Source organism: Pleurodeles waltl, chromosome 9 (genome assembly GCF_031143425.1).
Source record: "Pleurodeles waltl isolate 20211129_DDA chromosome 9, aPleWal1.hap1.20221129, whole genome shotgun sequence".
Taxonomy (NCBI): domain Eukaryota; kingdom Metazoa; phylum Chordata; class Amphibia; order Caudata; family Salamandridae; genus Pleurodeles; species Pleurodeles waltl.
Window position 1 is genome coordinate 734,977,713 of NC_090448.1, and position 19,422 is coordinate 734,997,134.

The 19,422-nt window shown below is 46.6% G+C and overlaps 1 protein-coding gene across 2 annotated transcripts in view; it reads left to right on the forward strand.

Moving 5' to 3' along the window:
• The window catches only part of EIF1AD (eukaryotic translation initiation factor 1A domain containing), a 262,470-nt gene that overhangs the window by 177,302 nt on the left and 65,746 nt on the right, over positions 1–19,422 (forward strand). For both annotated transcript variants that reach the window (XM_069207845.1, XM_069207844.1), the window contains one exon: positions 6,565–6,618. In XM_069207845.1, the coding sequence (XP_069063946.1) occupies positions 6,565–6,618 (54 nt within the window). The remainder of the gene's footprint in view (positions 1–6,564; positions 6,619–19,422) is intronic.

Genomic DNA, 19,422 nt, shown 5'->3' on the forward strand with positions numbered 1-19,422 from the left:
TGCTGGTAGTTGGTGCCAGTGGCTCTGTGTCGACTCCATTCTGCAGTGGAAATGACGCCATAGGGGCCACCCATGTGCGCTGACATCAGTTCCTTTCTTTCTGCGTCAACCTACATGGACCCAGAGCTACCCCTTGATTATTTGAGAGTATCTTTAACTGTACAAAGTTACTACAATGTGCAAGGGACAGTGTCACCTCCCAAATCTACATGATTGAAACCGTGTGGCGAGTGTCACAAGCAGATGCCTGTGACTGACCTGCACGTGGTTTGTCTGTCGTGCTTGGGGTCTGATCAGGACTCTTAAAGCCTGCAGTGACTGTGCATTGATGCGCCCAATGCCATTTGGTATTGGGAAGCAAAATTGTTTATCGTGGAACGCCGCAAGACACCGCATTGTGTCCGGTCGAGGTCCAAAGCTAAGTTCCCTGCCCCACCCCCAGGGGTGGTCCCACGACGAATTGTCATTGTGGTCCAGATCCTTATGGACGTCCAAGAAAAAGCACAAAAAGTCTGATTTGGTCCAGTCTTGTCACACTCAATCCCCTGAGAAGGCACTAGGGTGTCATTGTACCTCCAGGTTTCACTCCCAAAGTTGTTCAACTTCATATTTGTTTCGACCCTTTACTACGGGTACCTGAATTTCCTAGGCTATTGACAACTCCTCAGCAGATTAAAAAATTCTGTGCTGCAACACGTTGGTAAGTTGTTGGCTACATCTGGGGCTTCTGCAGGCCCCAAGGTTTGAAGAGGTCTCATAGCTGGGCTTCCGCTGTTGAGTTTGCCCTTTTCACCAGTTCAGTCCTCTGTGTTTGTTCAGGGTTCTGGCTTCACCTGGGTTACGGTTCCCTCTGCAGCCCCATAACCTACCCTGGGACACTGCATGCCGATACCAGTGCCATCAACTCCAGACGATGGCCTACCCATAGTGTTATCCAACACTGAGCCTGTACTGCAGCCATTTAATCACACTTCTGACTTGGATACAGTATTTTTGCAATCCAGAAAGGCACATGTCCTCCACAAATGATTCATCAAAGACACAAACCTTTGTGGCTATGATGCTGGGGACGACTTTGCTCATCCCTGTCAGGACAATACCTGGTATTAGAACCTCCAGGACTCCAGTGGTCTGGACTCCTCTCCAGACACTGGACTCCAGCTTCCTATCCAGGAAGTAATGACTAGTGTTTTGACTGTGGTGCTTCAACCTTGCCAAGTGAGTTCTGAGCTCCCTCTGCCTTTTAACGAGGCTCTGAATGCCACACATTCTTCCCACCCACTTCCCTTGACAGGGTATCCAAGTAAACAGAGACCTTTGAGATGAGGACCTGTTCTGCAAGTTCAGCCCTCTGCTGTGAATGCCATCTGCCTTCAAGGCCACTATTCATGTGCTCTGTGGGGCACAGTGGTTCAGGTGCACCCTACAGTCCCAGTAGAAGCCCTTTCTATCCTCTCTCAGGCTACGCAGGGCAGTCATGATGTGGCAGAAGTCTCTGTCCACTGAGGGGCTATACACCATGTATTTGGGTGCCCAACCAATAGACACAGTGTGGCCTTAGCAGGCATGCCAGGCTGCAGGACTCTGGATTTTCATCGGATATTCATGCAAGCCTCATGGGCATGCAATTCAACAGTTCCCTTCTTTTTGGGGACAAAGTGGATTTGGCCCTGGAGTCCTTTAAAGACAGCAGGGTCACAGCATGCTCCCTTGGCATTTCTGCTCCCCCGTGCCAGCCACACCAACAGGTCCATCCCCTGTGTGGCCATAATATAGGCTTTTAGTATTGCCAGCCTGCACAGCAATCCACACCTGTCCTTTGGAGGCTGTCGTCACAGCACCCATCAGCCATGTGGACAACAAGAACAGCATGCAGCAGAATCTTGCGCCCCTTCAGCTGCTGCAGCACACCTCTTTAGCATGCCCTTGCTTTGGGTAGGTATGTAGCAGTTCTTAATGCAGTGTAGGGTCCAACATGAGTTGGTCCTTTTCTGCACAGCCTTGCCTTTTTTCGCACAAGCAAATCCAATAAAAAGCTGATCACTTACCCAGTGTTCTTTGTTGCGATTAATGTAGAAGCACAGAGCCCTTATCATATCCAGCCTCTTTAGTGTGCCTTGATGGCAAACAGTCATCCTGTTCAGTGCAGGATCTGACATTTTCTGTCAGGCTAGCAAGCAATAACTTCAGACAACCGGGGCCTGCAAATTGTGTTGTGGGTTTTCTCCCAACAACCATTTCTTGAAATCCCACTGCACCTGCCACTATCCCCAGAACGGCTGACTGAGGACCACCTCTCTCTGTTGCAGCAGGAAGTGCATGCTTTTTTGGCCACAAGAGCCCTAGAGAGGGTGCTGGCACCGGAGGTCGGTTGTGGTTGTTATTACTGCTTTTTCCTAGCGCCAAGAAAGGACAGAGGTCTCCATCCCATCTTGGATTTCCACTCTCTCAATGCCCTCCTACAAAAGGGCCAATTCAAGATGCTCACCGTGGCCCAGGTCCGTTCTACCTTTGACGCTGGATGGGTGGCGTTGAACCTGCAGCATGCATATTTCCACATTATTGTCCTGGAGGCCCGCAGACACTACATGCGGTTCATGGTGGGCCAGGAGTGTTTTCTGTTCACTGTTCCACCCTCTGGCCTCACCCGCGCCCCTTGGGTGTTCAGAAAAGTGATGGTGGTGGTTGAAGAACACCTTCAGAGATGAGGAGTCCCAGTATTCACCTACCTCAACAACTGACTGCTGAAGCCGGGCTCGCCCTGGGCAGTTGTTGCCCACCTCCAGACTACGGTGAACCTCCTAACATCATTGGGGTTCTTTATTAATGTTCCCAAGTCACACCTGTCTCCTACGAAAACGCTCTCCGTCATCGAAGGCATTCTATGCAGTTTCGTGCCTACTCCAGAGCAGAGAGCCCAGGACATTTGGGCTATGATCCCGATGTTTCAACCCCTGTCCTGGATCTCAGTAAGGATGACTCTGCGGCTACTGGTATTGCTGGTCTCCTGCATCCTGCTGGTCAAGAACGCCACATGATCTATGCATGCCCTGAGGTGGGAACTGATGTCCCAGTGGGCGCAGCATCAGTGGCACCTTTCAGTTCTGTTCCAAATTTTGGAGGACACTACAAAAGATCTGCAGTGGTGCCTGCAATGCCACAACAGGGTCAGATGTACATCCCTTTCCTTATTCTACCCAGAGTTCACAGTGGTGACAGATGCATCGATTCTGGGTTGGGGTGTCCATCTTGCAGAGGTGGAGATATGAGATATTTGGTCTCCATCAAGTGTCTGACTCCACGTCAACCTTTTGAAGCTGTGAGACATCTCCTTTATGTTGAAAGCCTTCCTACTGCCCATCAATAATAAGCTGGTGCAGGTGCTCATGGACATCACCGCTGCCATAGGATACAGCAACAAGCAGGGCCGAGTGGGGTTGTGGGACCCTGTGTCGGGAGGCGTTATATCTTTTGATGTGGCAAGTCCACCAAGGAATATTTTCTGGTGATGCACCACGAGCCAGGTTCCATGAACACCATAGCGGATAAATTAAGCTGCCAACGGCTTGTGGATCATGAATAGCAGTTACATCCAGAGATGGCACTGGGTCTTTTCTGGGAATGTGGAGAACCTTGGCTTGGTCTGCCAAGAGCACCCCATGTCAGCAGTTTTGCACATTGGCAAGGCTTCTCTTGCTCAGAGATACGTTCTGCATAGAGTGGAATTCGGGACTTCTCTATGCCTTTCCACTGATACTGCTCCTGCTCACAGTTCTGAATAGGATCTTCACTCTAGTGGCCGTGGATTGGGCACAGAGAGAATGATATTCTGAACTCCTGGGCATGAGCATCTGCCCTCTGATCCAGCTGCCCTTTCAGAAGGATCTCCTATGGCGGCAGCAGGGCAAGGTTCTGCACCCAAACGTGAACATTCTACATCTCCATGTTTGGAGATTAAAGGCCAACAGTTGAGTGCTTTCGACCTTCTCCCAAAGTTATCACCTTAGCTGCCAGGCATCCCTCAACCAAACCTGTATATGCCTGCTGTTGAGAGAAGTTTGTGGCCAGGTGAGCTTCTAAATAGACCAACCCACTACATGCCAAAATTCCGAAGTTTTGTTGTTTGTGTTTTCCCTAGTCCAGCCAGTCTTGCTCTGGACAAACTTAAAGGACACCTGTCTGCTATTTCGTCCTTTTTACGGATACCAGACCAGCCCTCGTCGCTGGTTGAGATGCGTTTCCCCACAAGGTAGCAATGCATGTTAATCAACCCCCCTTTTCGGTTTGTTATGCCCCAATGGAATTAAAATGTAGTCCCCACATTCCTCATGTGTGTGCCCATTGAGCTTCTACAGATCTGTCCTCTCGGGCTCCTCCCTCAAAGACAGTTTGGTGGGTGAGCAATGTACAGGCTCTGTCAGTTAAAACCACGTTTCACCACTTTCTCCCCAGATAGGCTTGTACTGCAGACTCACTCCTCCTCCCATACGAAGGTAGTGAATCCCATTTCACGTCAGCTAGAGCATCACTCTTCAGCATTCTTTGCTCTGCTTCACCCCGCTAAGGAGAAAGGATTTCACTGGCTGGACTCAAAAAGGGCTCTGAGCTTCTGCATTGATTCTACCAAAGAGCAGTGGGTGGATGATTAGCTCTTTTTCTGATTCTCTAGAGCAAAGAAAGGCAAGGCTGTAAAGAAAAGGACCATCTTGTGCTGGCTCATACTCTGCATTAAGATCTGCTACCTACTTACCCAAAGGAGCTTTCTGAAGACTTGCAGACTCATTCTACCAGGGCCAAGGTGGCTACCACTGGTTGGTGCATGGGGTGTCTGTTCTGAACATTTGTCAGACTGCTACGTTGGTAAGGTGCTATTGTGTAGACAGCCAGGTCTGCCTGGAGGGCACTTTACCCTCTCAGCCCTTCAGGATTTTTTGGTTTGAGCCAGTTCACAGACCCACTTCTTGGAATGTACTGCTTTGATGTGTATTCAGAAGGTGAGGAATCTGTGGTCCGAAGACTCTATGAGAAGAACAATTTACTTACCTTTGGGAGTTCCCTTTCTGATAGAAACTCTGTCTAACTGCTGGTTCCTCACTGCCCCTTTCACCACTTCTTGAACATAATAGGATTCGATCTTAGAGATCTGCATACTTGTCACGATTGATCTTATTTGGCTCTGTCTGAGAGCAGAGACGAGTTAGAAAGCGAGTAATGTCTGCACCAAAGAATAGTGCCTTTATAGGCCTGTGCATGTCACTTCTGATGCGAAATGACGACAGCAAGGAGCAGGAGTACTGCTGAAAATTGGGGAATATTCAAAAGTTTAATCTGCGGTTAGATAGTCTCTACCAGAAAGAGTGTTACCTAAGATAAGTAACTTTATTTAATAATAATAGAATATTATTGCCTTAATATTCTCTTAAATTCGTACTTACCGTCAGCAGCTGGTGGTGGTCCTATTGGTGATAAACAGATATTAGAAGTATCAGTCTTAGTAGTGGTAGTAGTAACACTTGTAGACTACTAGAACCAAACACCCAAGTTATAGTATTAGCAGTGAGGCAGAATAACAGCAATAAGGTTGGTGAATTGATTGGTAAGTTTTTATATGCTGGGAGCTACATAATTGAAATTACATTGAGCAGTTTTAAGGTGTTTGAGGGGGCAGGATCGCATAGAATTGGAGTTTTTGTCGTAATGGCCATAGGGGCTCCTGTTTAAGTAACCCTGTTAGTAGAAAATGAGATGAAATGCACCCTTATATTTTGACCGTTTGCTCCTGTAATGTTTCACCTGTCTGCACTATCTATCCTTTTAAAATGCAGCTTGATTTTATGCACCGAATAGTTTACAAAAGGGAAGCTAGGTCAAATAAAAATAAATATTTATAAAACGTTAAAGCAAGATAGATAGACATAGGTTTTAAAAGATAAAGGGGCAACACCTAAATTGTGTTTTTTGTTTCCCAAAACATAAAAACTCTGAAAGAGGACAACACTGAAAAAATTGAAAGTGTATCCTTCACATTACTGATCTCTTTGAGATTGTGGGGACTTGATAGATGTTTTCCTGTCCTGAGCAATCACTTGCAGTCCGCTTGCTTTTACTTTTCTGCCAACAAAACATAAACTTCCGAGACCAGGGATGGGAAGATATTGTTAAAACTGTATCAAAATATGGGCGTATTGTGGACTTTCATCATTGCCCTATTGCGTCTTTCAAAAAATAGCTTTGGGCGATGCCCTCAATTTTCAATTGTAGAAAAAACAAGTTTCCATTTTAAACCGATGCCCTTCAGGGAAAAATGACGCACATCGTTCAAAACTATAATAGATGCAAAATTACTGTTCCAGGTAAGTCACCTTTTTACATTTATTTTTGCAAACCTTTGGACTCTTTAATACCAGTAGGGTGTAGTATTTCATATTCACAAAACTGTGACTTTAATTTATTGATGTTCTGCTGTTGTTGCTGCCAGAGGAGATCCATGTATGTTGGCATTTTTAATATAATGTAAAAAGATTTCAAACACAACAGTGATTATTTTTGTGTTCTCCTTAACAGGCCAGAGAGGTTTTCTGTTGACTCTGCAGGAGGTGCTGCTGGTGATAAAGATAGGTAAGAAAATTAAACACCTTTTCGTGAATGGGAATTTGACTCAAGCAAAGACTTCTGAAATTATGGGAGCCTTGGACAGATTGATCACATTAGCACAGCACATGAGTTCTGGAGCAGTTGAGACTAACAGTTTTCTGGTATATTTAGGCATGCTTTTCCATTCTGAAGTAAGAAGTGTGAACAGTGTTATGTATTTTATGAGTTGCAACTCTGATTTACCAGTCGAGGTAAGCAACTCATAACACTAAACTTGACACGTTTGTAGGCTTGCTAACCTAATGTGGAAGAGACAAAATGAACAAACATGAATTTGTGCCCAGACACCAAAGACTAGTGACCTTCACTTCATCTCCACCAGGAGAGCTACAGCCTTAATTACCACTGTTATTGATGGCATACTCAAAGTGCCATGAATGTCCCCCCTCAAGGATGTACTTCTGGCTGTCTTCACAGAATTGCACAACTTTCACTAAAAGAGCCACATAGCCTGTGATTTGAACCACACTGTGTAAATCAATCCAAGAACTTACCCAGCCATTTACTTACAGATACATAACCTGTGCAAGCACTCCTTTTTTTGGGTTTCAGTCATTAGGTTGAATGTTCATGGCTATGTCCATAATGTAACTTTCAACAGTATCACCCTTTTTGGAAAATAGTCTTGAGCATGGACAAAATAAGGAACCAGCTCCCCACCTCTGGTGGTGGAAGACTCAGGTTAAAATAAAGCCATCGATATACTATCAACTGATACAATTAGATGTTTATACAGTGCAACAAGTATTGCATCCAATAACCCAGTATATGCAAAGACACCAAATTTCTCCCAAAGCAAACTTTTTCAAGAGGGACCATCAAAGCTCGTATTCAGTGGCATGAAGGTGGTGTAAAACAAGTGTGCAATACAGAAAGAAACCCTGCTGTAGAGGACACCAGGATGCTATTCTACTTATTTTCCAGTACTAAAAAAGGAAAAGAACAATAAGGCCTATTCTTAACAAATGTATTGTTATACAGAGTAGAGATGATGAAATCTGTGTGGTAATATTAATTCCCTGGAATCATTGTTAAGGAGATTGAATATTTCCATATCCTCAGAGGTCACAAGTAATATTGGGTTAATTCTAAGTGATTACACTTTCCTAGGTAACATTTTAACCCTTTGAGATAGTCTGTTCCCGGAGTGCTTATAAGATTACTTTTGGTAGTTGCAACACATGTGGTGGGTGGGAGTTCATGTGTAACCTTATCTGGACAATTGCCTTGTAAGGCAGATCTGTGATTCTTCCTTCAAGAATATCCAGAGCATAGTGAGGTTTACAATCAATAAAAAAATCAGAACTCAGCCTTAGGCAACAAAATATTAAAAACAGTTGTCAGCATCCTGAGATCTGAAAAGTGTGCTCCACCGCATTGCATTCTTTGACAGTGAGGGGTGTAATTAGAATGTTTTAAATAATGGCTTTATGCAGACATGCAGGGCAGGTTTCACAACCAATAGCATTGTGTATTGGGAAGATTTAGCAGAAGTGACCAATGAAGTACAGAAGTCCGTAAGTTAATTTCGGTTTAGACTGAGGAGGGAAAGGAATTTACTGGAATCAAACCCCCTGTTGACCATCACTGCAGGCACATCACCAACAGGATACTGCCAAGGGAGAACTGACTGCCCATGACAGAGTCATTTAAATTTACTAGAACCTTGGCCAATGTTCCTGACTTTAGTTTCCTTCATGACAGACATTTGGAACATAAATGTGCTGATTCAGACAGGCATATGCTACATAATGAAACAGGGCAGAACAGGATTGCCTCATGTGCCCAGGTATAGTCATGAGATTTTGATTTTGGCTTCAAAAAAAGAATAGATTCCAGCCCAGGTACTAGAAGGAAACGTGCCATTCAATAAAATGTCAATACTTGGGAAAAATGGCACAACTTTGAAACCAGGAAGTAGTCCAATACATTGTGACTACATTGATAAACAATAATCTCTATGCTTATCCTCCATTGCCAGTGTAGGTTCTTCATTTCAGCAATTATGATTTACCCAGTATGTTTTTGTAGGAGGCTGTCTCTCTATGCAGTGTACAAAAATGATGTGCATTGTGCAGAGAGTCCAAGCAACTCCACCGGGTTTACAGAGGTAAAAACAAGACCACCTAATGCTCTAATTTTTATGGTAGGTTGGTCAAGCAAGTTAGGCCAATCTTGGAGAAGTGCTAAGGATTTGTTGTACTCACAGTATAAATAAATGTGGACACCCACTCAAAAGAATAACTCAAGACCAATTTACAAAAATACTTCAGACTTTTAAAAATAATTTTAAGACCAAGATCATCAAAATCGGGTTAGTACTTTTTAAGTTATGATTTTTTAAAGTTTAGCAAAAATACTATTTTTTGTGCGTAATTATGCACCATAGCAATGTAGGAAAGTACCATCTTTCTTGTCATGTTACCCCCAATTTCTGCCTGTTTGGCAGTGTGTTTTTACTGTCTCACTGGGATCCTGCTAGTCCGGAACCCAATGCTCATAGATTGTGGCCTGTATGTCACGTATGTTTTACTGTGTTGTCAGTATCCCTGTCTGTCACTGGAGTCCTGCTAACCAGAACTCCAGTGCTCATGCTCTCTCGGTTTCTAAATTTGTCACTATAGTCTAGTACAGAGGTCTTCAAACTGGGGGGTGGGACCCCCTAGGGGGGCTTCAAGTGATCACAGGGGGGGGCGCCAAACGCTGGCCAACAGAAATATTATACAGATAACATGCCTTTGTTTTAAGCAGAAGCATGTTATTGCAGGTTTAAAAAGGTAACAGTACTTTACTGCAATGTTTAAATAGGTTTAGACATATTTAAACATTGCCATCTTTCTAAAATAATTGTGAAAAATTCTGAGGGGGGGGACAAAGATTTTTATTTTTCAACTGGGGGGGCGCAGCATTAAAAAGTTTGAAGACCAGTGGTCTAGTGACCCCATAATTCACTCTAACTTGGCATACTGGACCCCCCTTATAAGTCTCTAGTATATGGTACCTAGGGCATTGGGGTTCCAGGAGATCCTTATGGGCTGCAGCATTTCTTTTGCCACCATAAGGAGCTCATACAAACACGTCTTCAGGACTGCCATTGCAGCCTGAGTGAAATAGTACAAGCACTATTTCACAGCCATTTTCACTGCACCAGGTAACTCATAAGTCACCTATATGTCTAATTTTCAGTTCCTGAAGGTTAGGTACAAAGTTGCTGTGTGTGAGGGCACCCCTGCACTAGCAGAGGTGCCCCCACATTGTCCAGGACTAATTTCCCGGACTTCGTGAGTGCAGGGCCGCCATTATAAGTGTGCACTACATATAGATCAATACGTATATGTAGCTTCACAATGGTAACCCCGAATATGGCCATGTAAGGTGTCTAAGATTGAGACATTGTACCCCCAATCTGATTCTGGTATTGAGGGGACAATTCCATGCACCCTGGGGGCTCCACCATGGACCACAAGTACGGCCAAACCAGCTCTCTGAGGTTTCCACTGCAGCCCCAGCTTCTGCCACCTCACAGACCGGCTTCTGCCCTCCTAGGGCTTGAGCAGCCATTCCAGGAAGGCAGAATAATGCATTCCCTTTAGAAGAGGGGTGTTACACCCTCTCCCTTTTAGGTGTTTCAGGCCTGGGAGGGGTATCCTCCCAGAGCCTCTGGAAGTGCTTTGAAGGGCACAGACGGTGCCATCCTTGCATAATCCAGTCTACACTGGTTCAGGGACCCCCAGTCCCTGCTCTGGCCCGAAACTGGACAAAGGAAAGGGGAGTGACCACACCCCTGTCCATCACCACCCCAGGGGTGGTGCCCAGAGCTCCTCCAGAGTGTCCCTGGGTTCTGCCATCTTGTTTTCAGGATGGTCAGAGCACTCTGGGAGCATCTGAGGGGCCAGTGCCAGAAGGTGACGTCAGAGACCCTTTCTGATAGGTGCTTACCTGGTTAGGTGACCAGTCCCCCTCTCAGGGCTATTTAGGGTCTCTCCTAAGCGTGTTTCATCAGATTCGGTTTTGGAAGATTCCTGCAGGGCTCCTCTGCTTCACCTTCCACCGTAGGATCAACTGCAGAACTGCTCCAGGAACTCTACAACTTCAACAAAGTATCCAAGAAGGCTACTGCAACTCTGTAACTTCAGCTCCTACCATCAACTGCAACAGGACTGCATGCTCAGAGGACTGCCTGTCCTTATCCTGCACCAGAAGGACCGAAGGAATCTTCTGTGGAGTGATGGAGTCACTTCCCTGCTTCAGCAGGCACGTCTCTGCAGCGACGACTGGTAGTCTGTGTCCCCTCTCCTGACAACGAGCATGGATCCTGGAACAGAGGTGGTGGACTGAAGTGACCCAGACTATCCAAAGGTCCAGCTGTCCAAATTTGGTGGAGGTAAGAGCTTGCCTTCCCGAGCTAGAGATTTCCCCGTGCACTGCGTATTTTGCAGCTCCTAGGGCTTCTGTGCCCTTCTCCAAAGAATCCTTTGTGCACAGCGTAGCCCAAGTCCCCAGCACTCTATCCTGCGACGCTCAGCTCCCGGAGTTGTTCTCGGCGGCGTGGGATCCCTTTGTGTAGTGGTGCGACGACTGCGATTTGCAACGCCTTTGTCCCCGTGTCCTGGGACTCCTGTGGGTGCTGCTTGGTCTTCTGCGGGCTCTCTGAAGTGCTGAGAGCCCCCTCTGTCTCCTCACTGTGAGTTGAGGCCCTCAGGTCCCTCCTGGGCCCAGGTAGCGCCTTTTCCCGCCAAACGCGTCTTTTGTGTGAGCCAAGGCTTGTTGGCGGAATCCAATGACGAAAACCAGTCTACATTCTTCTACTTGACGTGGGACATCTCTTGCACCAAGCAGGAACTCACAGCTGTCTTCTTTGGTGCATCTCTGACTTTTACTTCTAACCAGAGAATCCACTTTTGCACCTTCATTCCGGTTAGCAGGGGCTTCTGTTACTCCTGGACTCTTCAGCTGTACTTGGACTTGGTCTCCTTTCTCCACAGGTCTTCAGGTCCCCGAATCCATTGTTGGTGTCTTGCGGTCTTGCTTGGTTTTTGCAAAATCCTTTATGACGACTCCTAGTGTGTTCTGAGGAAACTTGGTGTACTTTACTACTGCTATCCTGGGCTCTGGAGTGAGGTACTTTACTTACCTTTGGTGTTTTCTTACACTCCCAGCACCCCTCTACACACTACTCTTGCCTAGGTGGGAAACAGACTTTCGCATTCCACTATTTTAGTATATGGTTTGTGTTGCCCCTAGGCCCATTATAGCCTGTGGTGATTTTCACTATTTGCACTATTTCATGACTGTTTACTTACCTGATTTTGGGTACTAGTGTATATTTTGTGTATAATACTTACCTCCTAAGGGAGTATAGCCTCTAAGATATTTTTGGTTTTGTGTCACTAAAATAAAGTACTTTTATTTTTGGTAACACGGAGTATTGTCTTTCTTGTGTGTGAGTACTGTGTGACTACAGTGGTATTGCAAGAGCTTTGCATGTCTCCCAGTTCAGCCTTGGCTACTCTGCCTACAGCTACCTCTAGACAGCCCGGCTTCTAGGCACTGCCTACATTTCACTATTAAGGGACGACTGTACCTGGTATAAGGTGTAAGTACAATAGGTTCCCACTACAAACCAGGCCAGCCTCTTACAAGGAATCATTGGGAGAAAACTTAAAAAATGCATATAAAATCAGGCAATGCATTTACCAATGTCTCCCTTCATTTTTAGGTCGAGGTAGTCGTGGTGTCCTGTGGACCAGCTGGGGAAATACGGGCGGATCCCGGTTTCAGCGGGAGCAGTTGCTGAAAAGTCCTTGGAGCTGGTGCAAGTTCACTGCGGGGGACCACTTGGGAAAGCAGTGCACAGGCAGACTTCAAGGTGATTCCGGTGGGTCCCCTTGAAGTGTAGAGGTCACAAGGTTTGGGGGACCCTTAGAGCACAGCTGGTTCTCCGTTTCTCAGGTGCAGGGCCCAGGGAGGCTGGGTGCTGAGCCAAGAGCAATGCGCAAAGGTGCCCTTGGAAGCAGGAGGGTAGGTCACTTTGAGGGTGGATTGCAGGTCAGCAGGGCCACTCTGAGGGGTGGTTCTTACGTGTCCTGAAGTCCCTCGACTGGGGCTTGCTCCTGGTACTTTGAGAGTCTGGAGTAGACTTTCTTTCTGTGTGTCTGACGATGGGGGTCCAGTACCCAGGGCTATTGCACGGTTCAGCCACTGAAGGTCGCAGTGCCACCAAGCTTGGCATACTTGCAAGATTTGTCCTCCGAGTCCTTCGGTTGGACTTTGGCCCGGTTGCTGTGTCTGATTCCTTGGTCAACGTCCGGTCAGTGAACTGGACTTTACTGGTCTCTTGCTTCTTTGTTGCAGCGAATGATGTCTTCACTCTGGAGGGAGATATTTGTCAAATTTCAGAAGGGTGGATGTCCTCTGGGCTATTGTAGAGTCTGTCTGATGTCTGTGCAACCCCTCCGGTGATTGTCAAGCCCTGAGTGCAGCGGGCAGTGTTTGGCGCCTTTTTCTTTGTGCTGCAGGAATGCAGTTCCCTAGCCCTGCGTCTTCTTTGTTGCTGGCCTTCTTGTGTCCTTGGAATCTGATCTGCAGGTCTAGGGGTGCCCACTAAATACTGCATTTAGTGGGCGTTTAGGGGAGTCCCTAGTAGTAATTAATGGGTCATCTGCCTTACGAGTGGCCACACCCACTATGTGACCACTTCCTGTGGGCAGAGGCCACTTCCCTGTCCCTGATAGGCTATTTTCCTACAATGCAGGATAGAAGAAAATGAAATGGAGGGGTCACCTCACACGCAACAGCTTAGGGGTGGTGCAGGCTGGGGAGGTGGAGGGGACTCCAGTCCTTTCTGTATTTTTCTGCTGTTGCTCCCACCAAAAGTGGGGTTCTGCAACGGGCGGCCATCTGCTGCTAGCAGCAAGTCTTGAGGTTCAGTTTCAAAGGCAGCAAGCCCTTTGAAGCTTTCTGGCAGGTCAATGCACCTTCCTGGGGGAGGCGGTGCAACACCTTTGCCCAGGAAGGGCTTTGTTTTCTGAACCCAGAGAGCAAGGGTTCTGACCCCAGGGTTCCAGAATCTTGTCTGGTGGTGGCAGACTGGTTGTGACCGGCCAGGAACCATGCCAGGGTTAGTTAGCTTTTGCAGGGGTCCCCTCTAAGGTGCCCCCTGGGTACATGTTTCTATAAATCCAATACTGGTACCAGTTTGGATTTATTGTTCCGAGTTGCTTGATACCAAACAACCCAGGGTTCAGAGTGGTCATCATGTAGCTGTGAAACTTGTATTGAACAGTGTCCAGCATCTGAACTTAAAATGGCTACTCTGTTCACTTACTGTCTCCCGGGTTTGGGAAGGACACAGTAGGGGCATATTGCTCATGCATCCATGCCCACACATGCATTATAGTGCACCCTGCCTTTGGGCTGGAAGACATGCCAGAGGGGTGGCTTACCTGTATTGCATACAGTGTGTAGTGGACAGGTTACACAGGCTGTGTGCTATGTCGGTTTTGCATTTTAGGGATGCATCAGGGCACTGCAATGGCAGTGCTCAGTACACTTGGATGCATGGTCCCTAAGAGTGGCACAATCTGTGCTGCAGCCCTCGGGGACCTACCCTTAGTACCTATGGTCCCTAAGAGTGGCACAATCTGTGCTGCAGCCCTCCGGGACCTACCCATAGTACCCCAGGCCATGGGTACCTAAGTACCATTCAGTAGGGACTTATAGTGGCAGCTAAAGGCGCTGCCAGTTGTGCCAATGCATCACAGAATTTCTTGGAAAGAGATCTGGCCAGAAAACCTGGTTAGCAGGGGCCCTGGGTGCTAACAACTTTGAAACCACATCAAATACCAGGCAAAAAGTGAGGGCTAGCCATGTCAAAAGATGCACTTTCCACACAGTAATACCCCAAGCCCTCCCTAGCGAGTCTTCATCACCTAAGTGGAAGATTCTGTAAAGGCAATCTGCATTGGCATGGGCAGTCCCAGGTCTGTGTCCCACTTAAAGGTCCATTCCCTATAGAGAAATAGACCACCTAAGCAGTTTGGAATTTTCACCTTTCAGTTGTTGCAACTCGCTCTCAGAGGCCTGTGGTCTGTTTGAACTATGAAGTGAGAGCCAGCTTCTTTAAGGCCCAGACCACAGCAAAGGCTTCCCTCTCTACGGCACTCCAATTTTGTTCATAGGGAGTAGTCTTCTGCCTATAAAAGCAACAGGCTGGTCATGTCCCCCATCATTCTTCTGGGCTAGGACTACTCCTACCCCCGGTTCTGAGACATCTGTTTGGACAGTAAACTGCCAGGAGTAGTTGAAGCTTGTAGGACTGGAGCAGAACACATAGCATTCTTCATAGCGTCAGCGACCATTTGACAACTCACTGTCCAGTTAACATTTATGGGCATTTTCTTGGAGGTCAGTTCTCTGAGGAGGGGTACTATGGTGCCATAATCCTTCACAAATCTCCAAAATACCCAGTCAAGCCAAGGAATGCTCTGACCTGAGTTTGGGTTGAAGACATAGATGGTGAAGCGCCTGGTAGAGAGGAAAATGCTGTGGACAGTGGGTATTAGGGTAGCTCCTCTTCCCCTAGCACTAATGCATCCACAGAAGAAGACCTGCCTTCAGCTAGGTTGACCAAAAGACAACCTGGAAGCTCAGCTTTTGGAAATTGAAAGAAAGAGAAAAGAGATGGGCCTAGGACCTCTCTCTGGTGGCAGCATACATGTATTGAGAGAGAAACCTTTCAACCGCAAACTCTCAAAAGGAGTTGTCCCTACCTTCTCAGAAGGGGATGAGATAGTAAAAAGGTTTTCTGCCTTTGAAAGAGCCTGCATTGAGGGGGAAATTGAAAAGAAACATTGGGGTGCACTGTTTTGGGAGTTGTTCTCAGGAAAGTGCAGTTATAGGCTCCAGACACTTAATGAGGCAGATTCTAAATCCTGTGCCCTTATGAAGGGTATTATGATTGAGGACTTTGGATTTAGAACTGAAGAGTCCCGCATAAAGTTCAGGGAGGCTCGAAAAACCCAGAGCCAAACTTGGGTAGAATTTGTGGGCTATTCAGAAAAAATGCTGGTACTTGGTTAGCTGGTAACAAGGTACAAGAGTATTATGGGCTGTATAACCTATTCATAAAAGAGCATCTGCTTAGTAATTATTAAAGTATGAATCTACATCAATACCTGGTAGACAGAGGTTCACTTTCTCGTCTAGAGTTGGGGGAAAAGCAGGCCATTGGGTCAAGACAAGGGTGACCAAAACTGCCACTGGTGGGGGAGACCAAAGAAAAGTGGCCAAAAAGCCCCCCAAAGGAAAATATGGGAGCCGGGGACTAATCATGTCAAAAGAGTTTCTCAATGTTTTCCTTGAGTAAAGACTTGGGTCATGAGTCTCCTGTTGAGTGGTATGCATGTTTTTGTAACCGGTTGCTCTCTAAAAAAGGTCTCAACTCTGCTGGAGGTGGCAGTCACCCAGAGGGAACCTACTTTTGACAAAGGCAGTTACCATAACAATGCCCAGACTATAACATGACTAATCATTGGCTTAACGACCATTGTGGGCTTACAGACTTCTTATACCTGCACCGAAGGTTTGAAGAAGTTGTGTATTTGACCATCCAGGTTACTACATGTATGCTGCATGTGCATCTAGTGTGTTGTGTGAATGAGGGTTCCTGGTAACCTACGCTGGGGGAAGGTCTCCCGGTGTATCTGTAGTCATAAGAAGTTGGTCTGCACATCTTAGACAGTATAGGCTTTTAGGTAGCTGTTCCATTGTCCCGTTGCATATCTATGCACTGTGAATAACTCTCTCTACATGTACAGGCCAATGTACCCTAGTTTATGCAGTGAAACAGGAAGGGAATTTGTGGGTTTGCTTCTCTGGATGAAGAAAGTTTGGTCGGGAACCTAAGGCCTACAAAACAAAGGGTGTGTGGTCTCCGTCCTCCATTGTGTGCACAGCCCTGATAATGAGAGCTTAAGTACAGGACTAGTCCCTTGAAGGACAGTCTAAGAAAAATACATATACCCTGATTGCATACCCACCATCTTTTTTTAAACAGATTTTATTGCTACTTTAATTTTAGATAAAAGGTGCAGGCCCGAAGAGGGCTCCATTCAATCTGTACGTATATGTTGTCTGCATGTAAAACATCAAATTATGGACATCCATAGCATTATCAACATAGGTTAGAGTTTAGTAGCATAGCATGCTGTAGTGTAGCTTCAAAGTACTGATAGATGTTTGAGCGCCAATTGTATGTAATCAAACAACTAACAATCCCTGAAAACTGCCCCCCTGGGGTGTGTCTTAGTGTAACCTTGCTCTGATAAGTACATTCGCAGTTGTGTGGTCCGAAATGGAAATCATACAGCAGTGTGTAGCGAAGTGTGGTTCCTTGTGTGTAGAAATTCAATATTTCCTCCCATAGTAGCACTATGTTTAAGGCATCCCCTTATAATGATAGACGTTGAAGTGAAAGACTTAATTCGGGGGGCACCCTAGTGGTCATCAGATGTCTACTCTTTGGTGTCTCTCAAGAATCGACCAGGGTCTACCATGCTCAAGCTGTCAAGAGTGCCTCACCCTCTCTTGGCATCTCGGAGTCAGACTTCAGCTTTGTTGCACGCCCATTTAATGAGCTCCCTCTTCCATACTAACGTTCTGGAGCCTTTCAGGCTCTTCCAGTTGCAGGCTATTTTCCTTTTTCCTATAATAAAGGCCAGGTCTTGAAACAAACTAGTGACTTTATTTTTGGTTGTGTGGGAGAACCAACCAAAGAGACAGTTCTCCGCTGTGCATGGGACATCTCTTTCAATGGTTTTATACAAGTTTCTGGTAATATCGCCCCAGAAGGTGTGTAACTCTGGGCAATCCCAGAACATAAGGTGAAACTCTGCTCCTATTTCTCTGCACCTGGTGCATTGTGCCTCTGCTGTCGCATAATACTTGTTTATCTTCCCCGGAGTGAGGTATGCCCTATGCAACACATACAGATTGATAAGTTTAAGCCTGGCATTCCTAGTGGCCTCTGCCGTGTTGTACAGAACTGTAGCTGCCTATAGAGACATGTGACCGCTTTGTAGGTCCCCGAGGCAGATAACACATATTGAAAGCATGCTGCCTGTCATGGCTCCGCTATTCTGGATATCCAGTGTTAAAGGACAGCTGCTGTATAAGGAAATGGCCCCTGGGGAGATCATAACAAAGGCAAAACTCTACCAAGGATAGAAGCACCCCCTCCTCAAAAAGTGTCCCCAGTGTAGTTGCACCTGCATCCCGCCAAGTCACTAGTATACTCTAGTCCCCTCCATGGGGTAACTCCTCCAGAAAACCTATTGGTATGTCAGGGGAGTATGGGGAGTGTATTTGTGCCTTTCAGAGACTTCTCGCCCAGCAGCGCTACATAATCCGGACTTTGGCAGTGTCATTGGCTCCGGCGCTCTTGAGTCTAAGAAGAGCCATAGCCAGTGCAGTATGCCCAGTAGTTATTAGGGGTATCTACTGGCCTCCCATTGTAATTGAGCTGCCAAGTAGTAGGTTTCAAAGTCGGGAACTGCCAGGCCCTGTCGGTCTTTGAAGTGTGGTTAGGGCTACTCTTCTGCGACTTGTGCCCCCAAAGGAAAATCATGACAAGCTTGTCGAGGTCACGAAAATACAATAGGGGTGTCCAGACCAGGAGTGTTGTGAAGTAATACAGTAGTCGGGGAAGTGTCTCCTTCTTCAGCAGTGCCACCCTGCCTGCTGCAAAAAGCGGCAGTGTTCCCCGAAAGGCAAAACTGGCTTGAAGAGTCCTGATCACACTCCCCACATTTCCTTCAAGCAGGTCTATGAGTCATGGTATATGTGGACCCCCAGGTAGTGAACAGATCTAGGCTTCCACCGCAGGGCCCCCTATTTTCCTGGGGGTATCTGGACATCTGCGTAGGGGACAAACAGGATTTGTGCCAGTTGATGCATAGGCTGGAGAGGGACCAGAAGCGTTCCAACATCACACAGGCATCCCTCAGGTTGTCTCCATCATCACAAAGAAAAAGGACTAGGTCATCGGCATACAGTGCTATGTAATGTATGAGGTCTCTCGTCTTAAGGCCCTGGTATACTGTTCCTGTTCGGGCGTAACACGCGAAGGTTCCATTTCGAGGGCGAAGAGCAGGTGAGAGAGGTGATATCCCTACTGAGTGCCTCTCGCCACGTTATAGCTTTACAATATCGCCTGCAAGGTCCGGACCCTAGCTGACGAGTTTGTGTAAATCAATCGGTCCAGGTGATGAATTCCTAACCCAATCCTAGTCGTGCAATGACACTATAGAGGAAGGGCCATTCTAGGCTATTGAATGCTTTTTCGATGTCCACCACCAAGGTAGACTCCCTAGTTTTGTCATACGTACCGTCATCGAGTATCGTGCACAGGTGACGGATATTATGAACCAGATTGCGTCTCGGTATGAAGCCCGCTTGGTCTTTATGTATAACACTGGTCATATGGAGCAGTATTCATGTAGCCAGAATTCTACTCACAATTTGATAGTCCGTGTTTAACATGGATAACGGTCTATATGCCCCTTTGTCATTTGGTTCTTTCCACGGTTCCAACAGGGGTACTATCAGTGTACCTTGGCAGCATTAAACATAGCAACCAATTTGGGAGCTAAAATCTCAGTGTATGTAGCATAAAGTTCTATAGGAAAGCCCGTCTGTGTAGGCGTCTTATTTCGGGCCATGGCCTTAATAGCAGCTCAAACCTTTATGATGGCAATTTCTCCCCCGAGG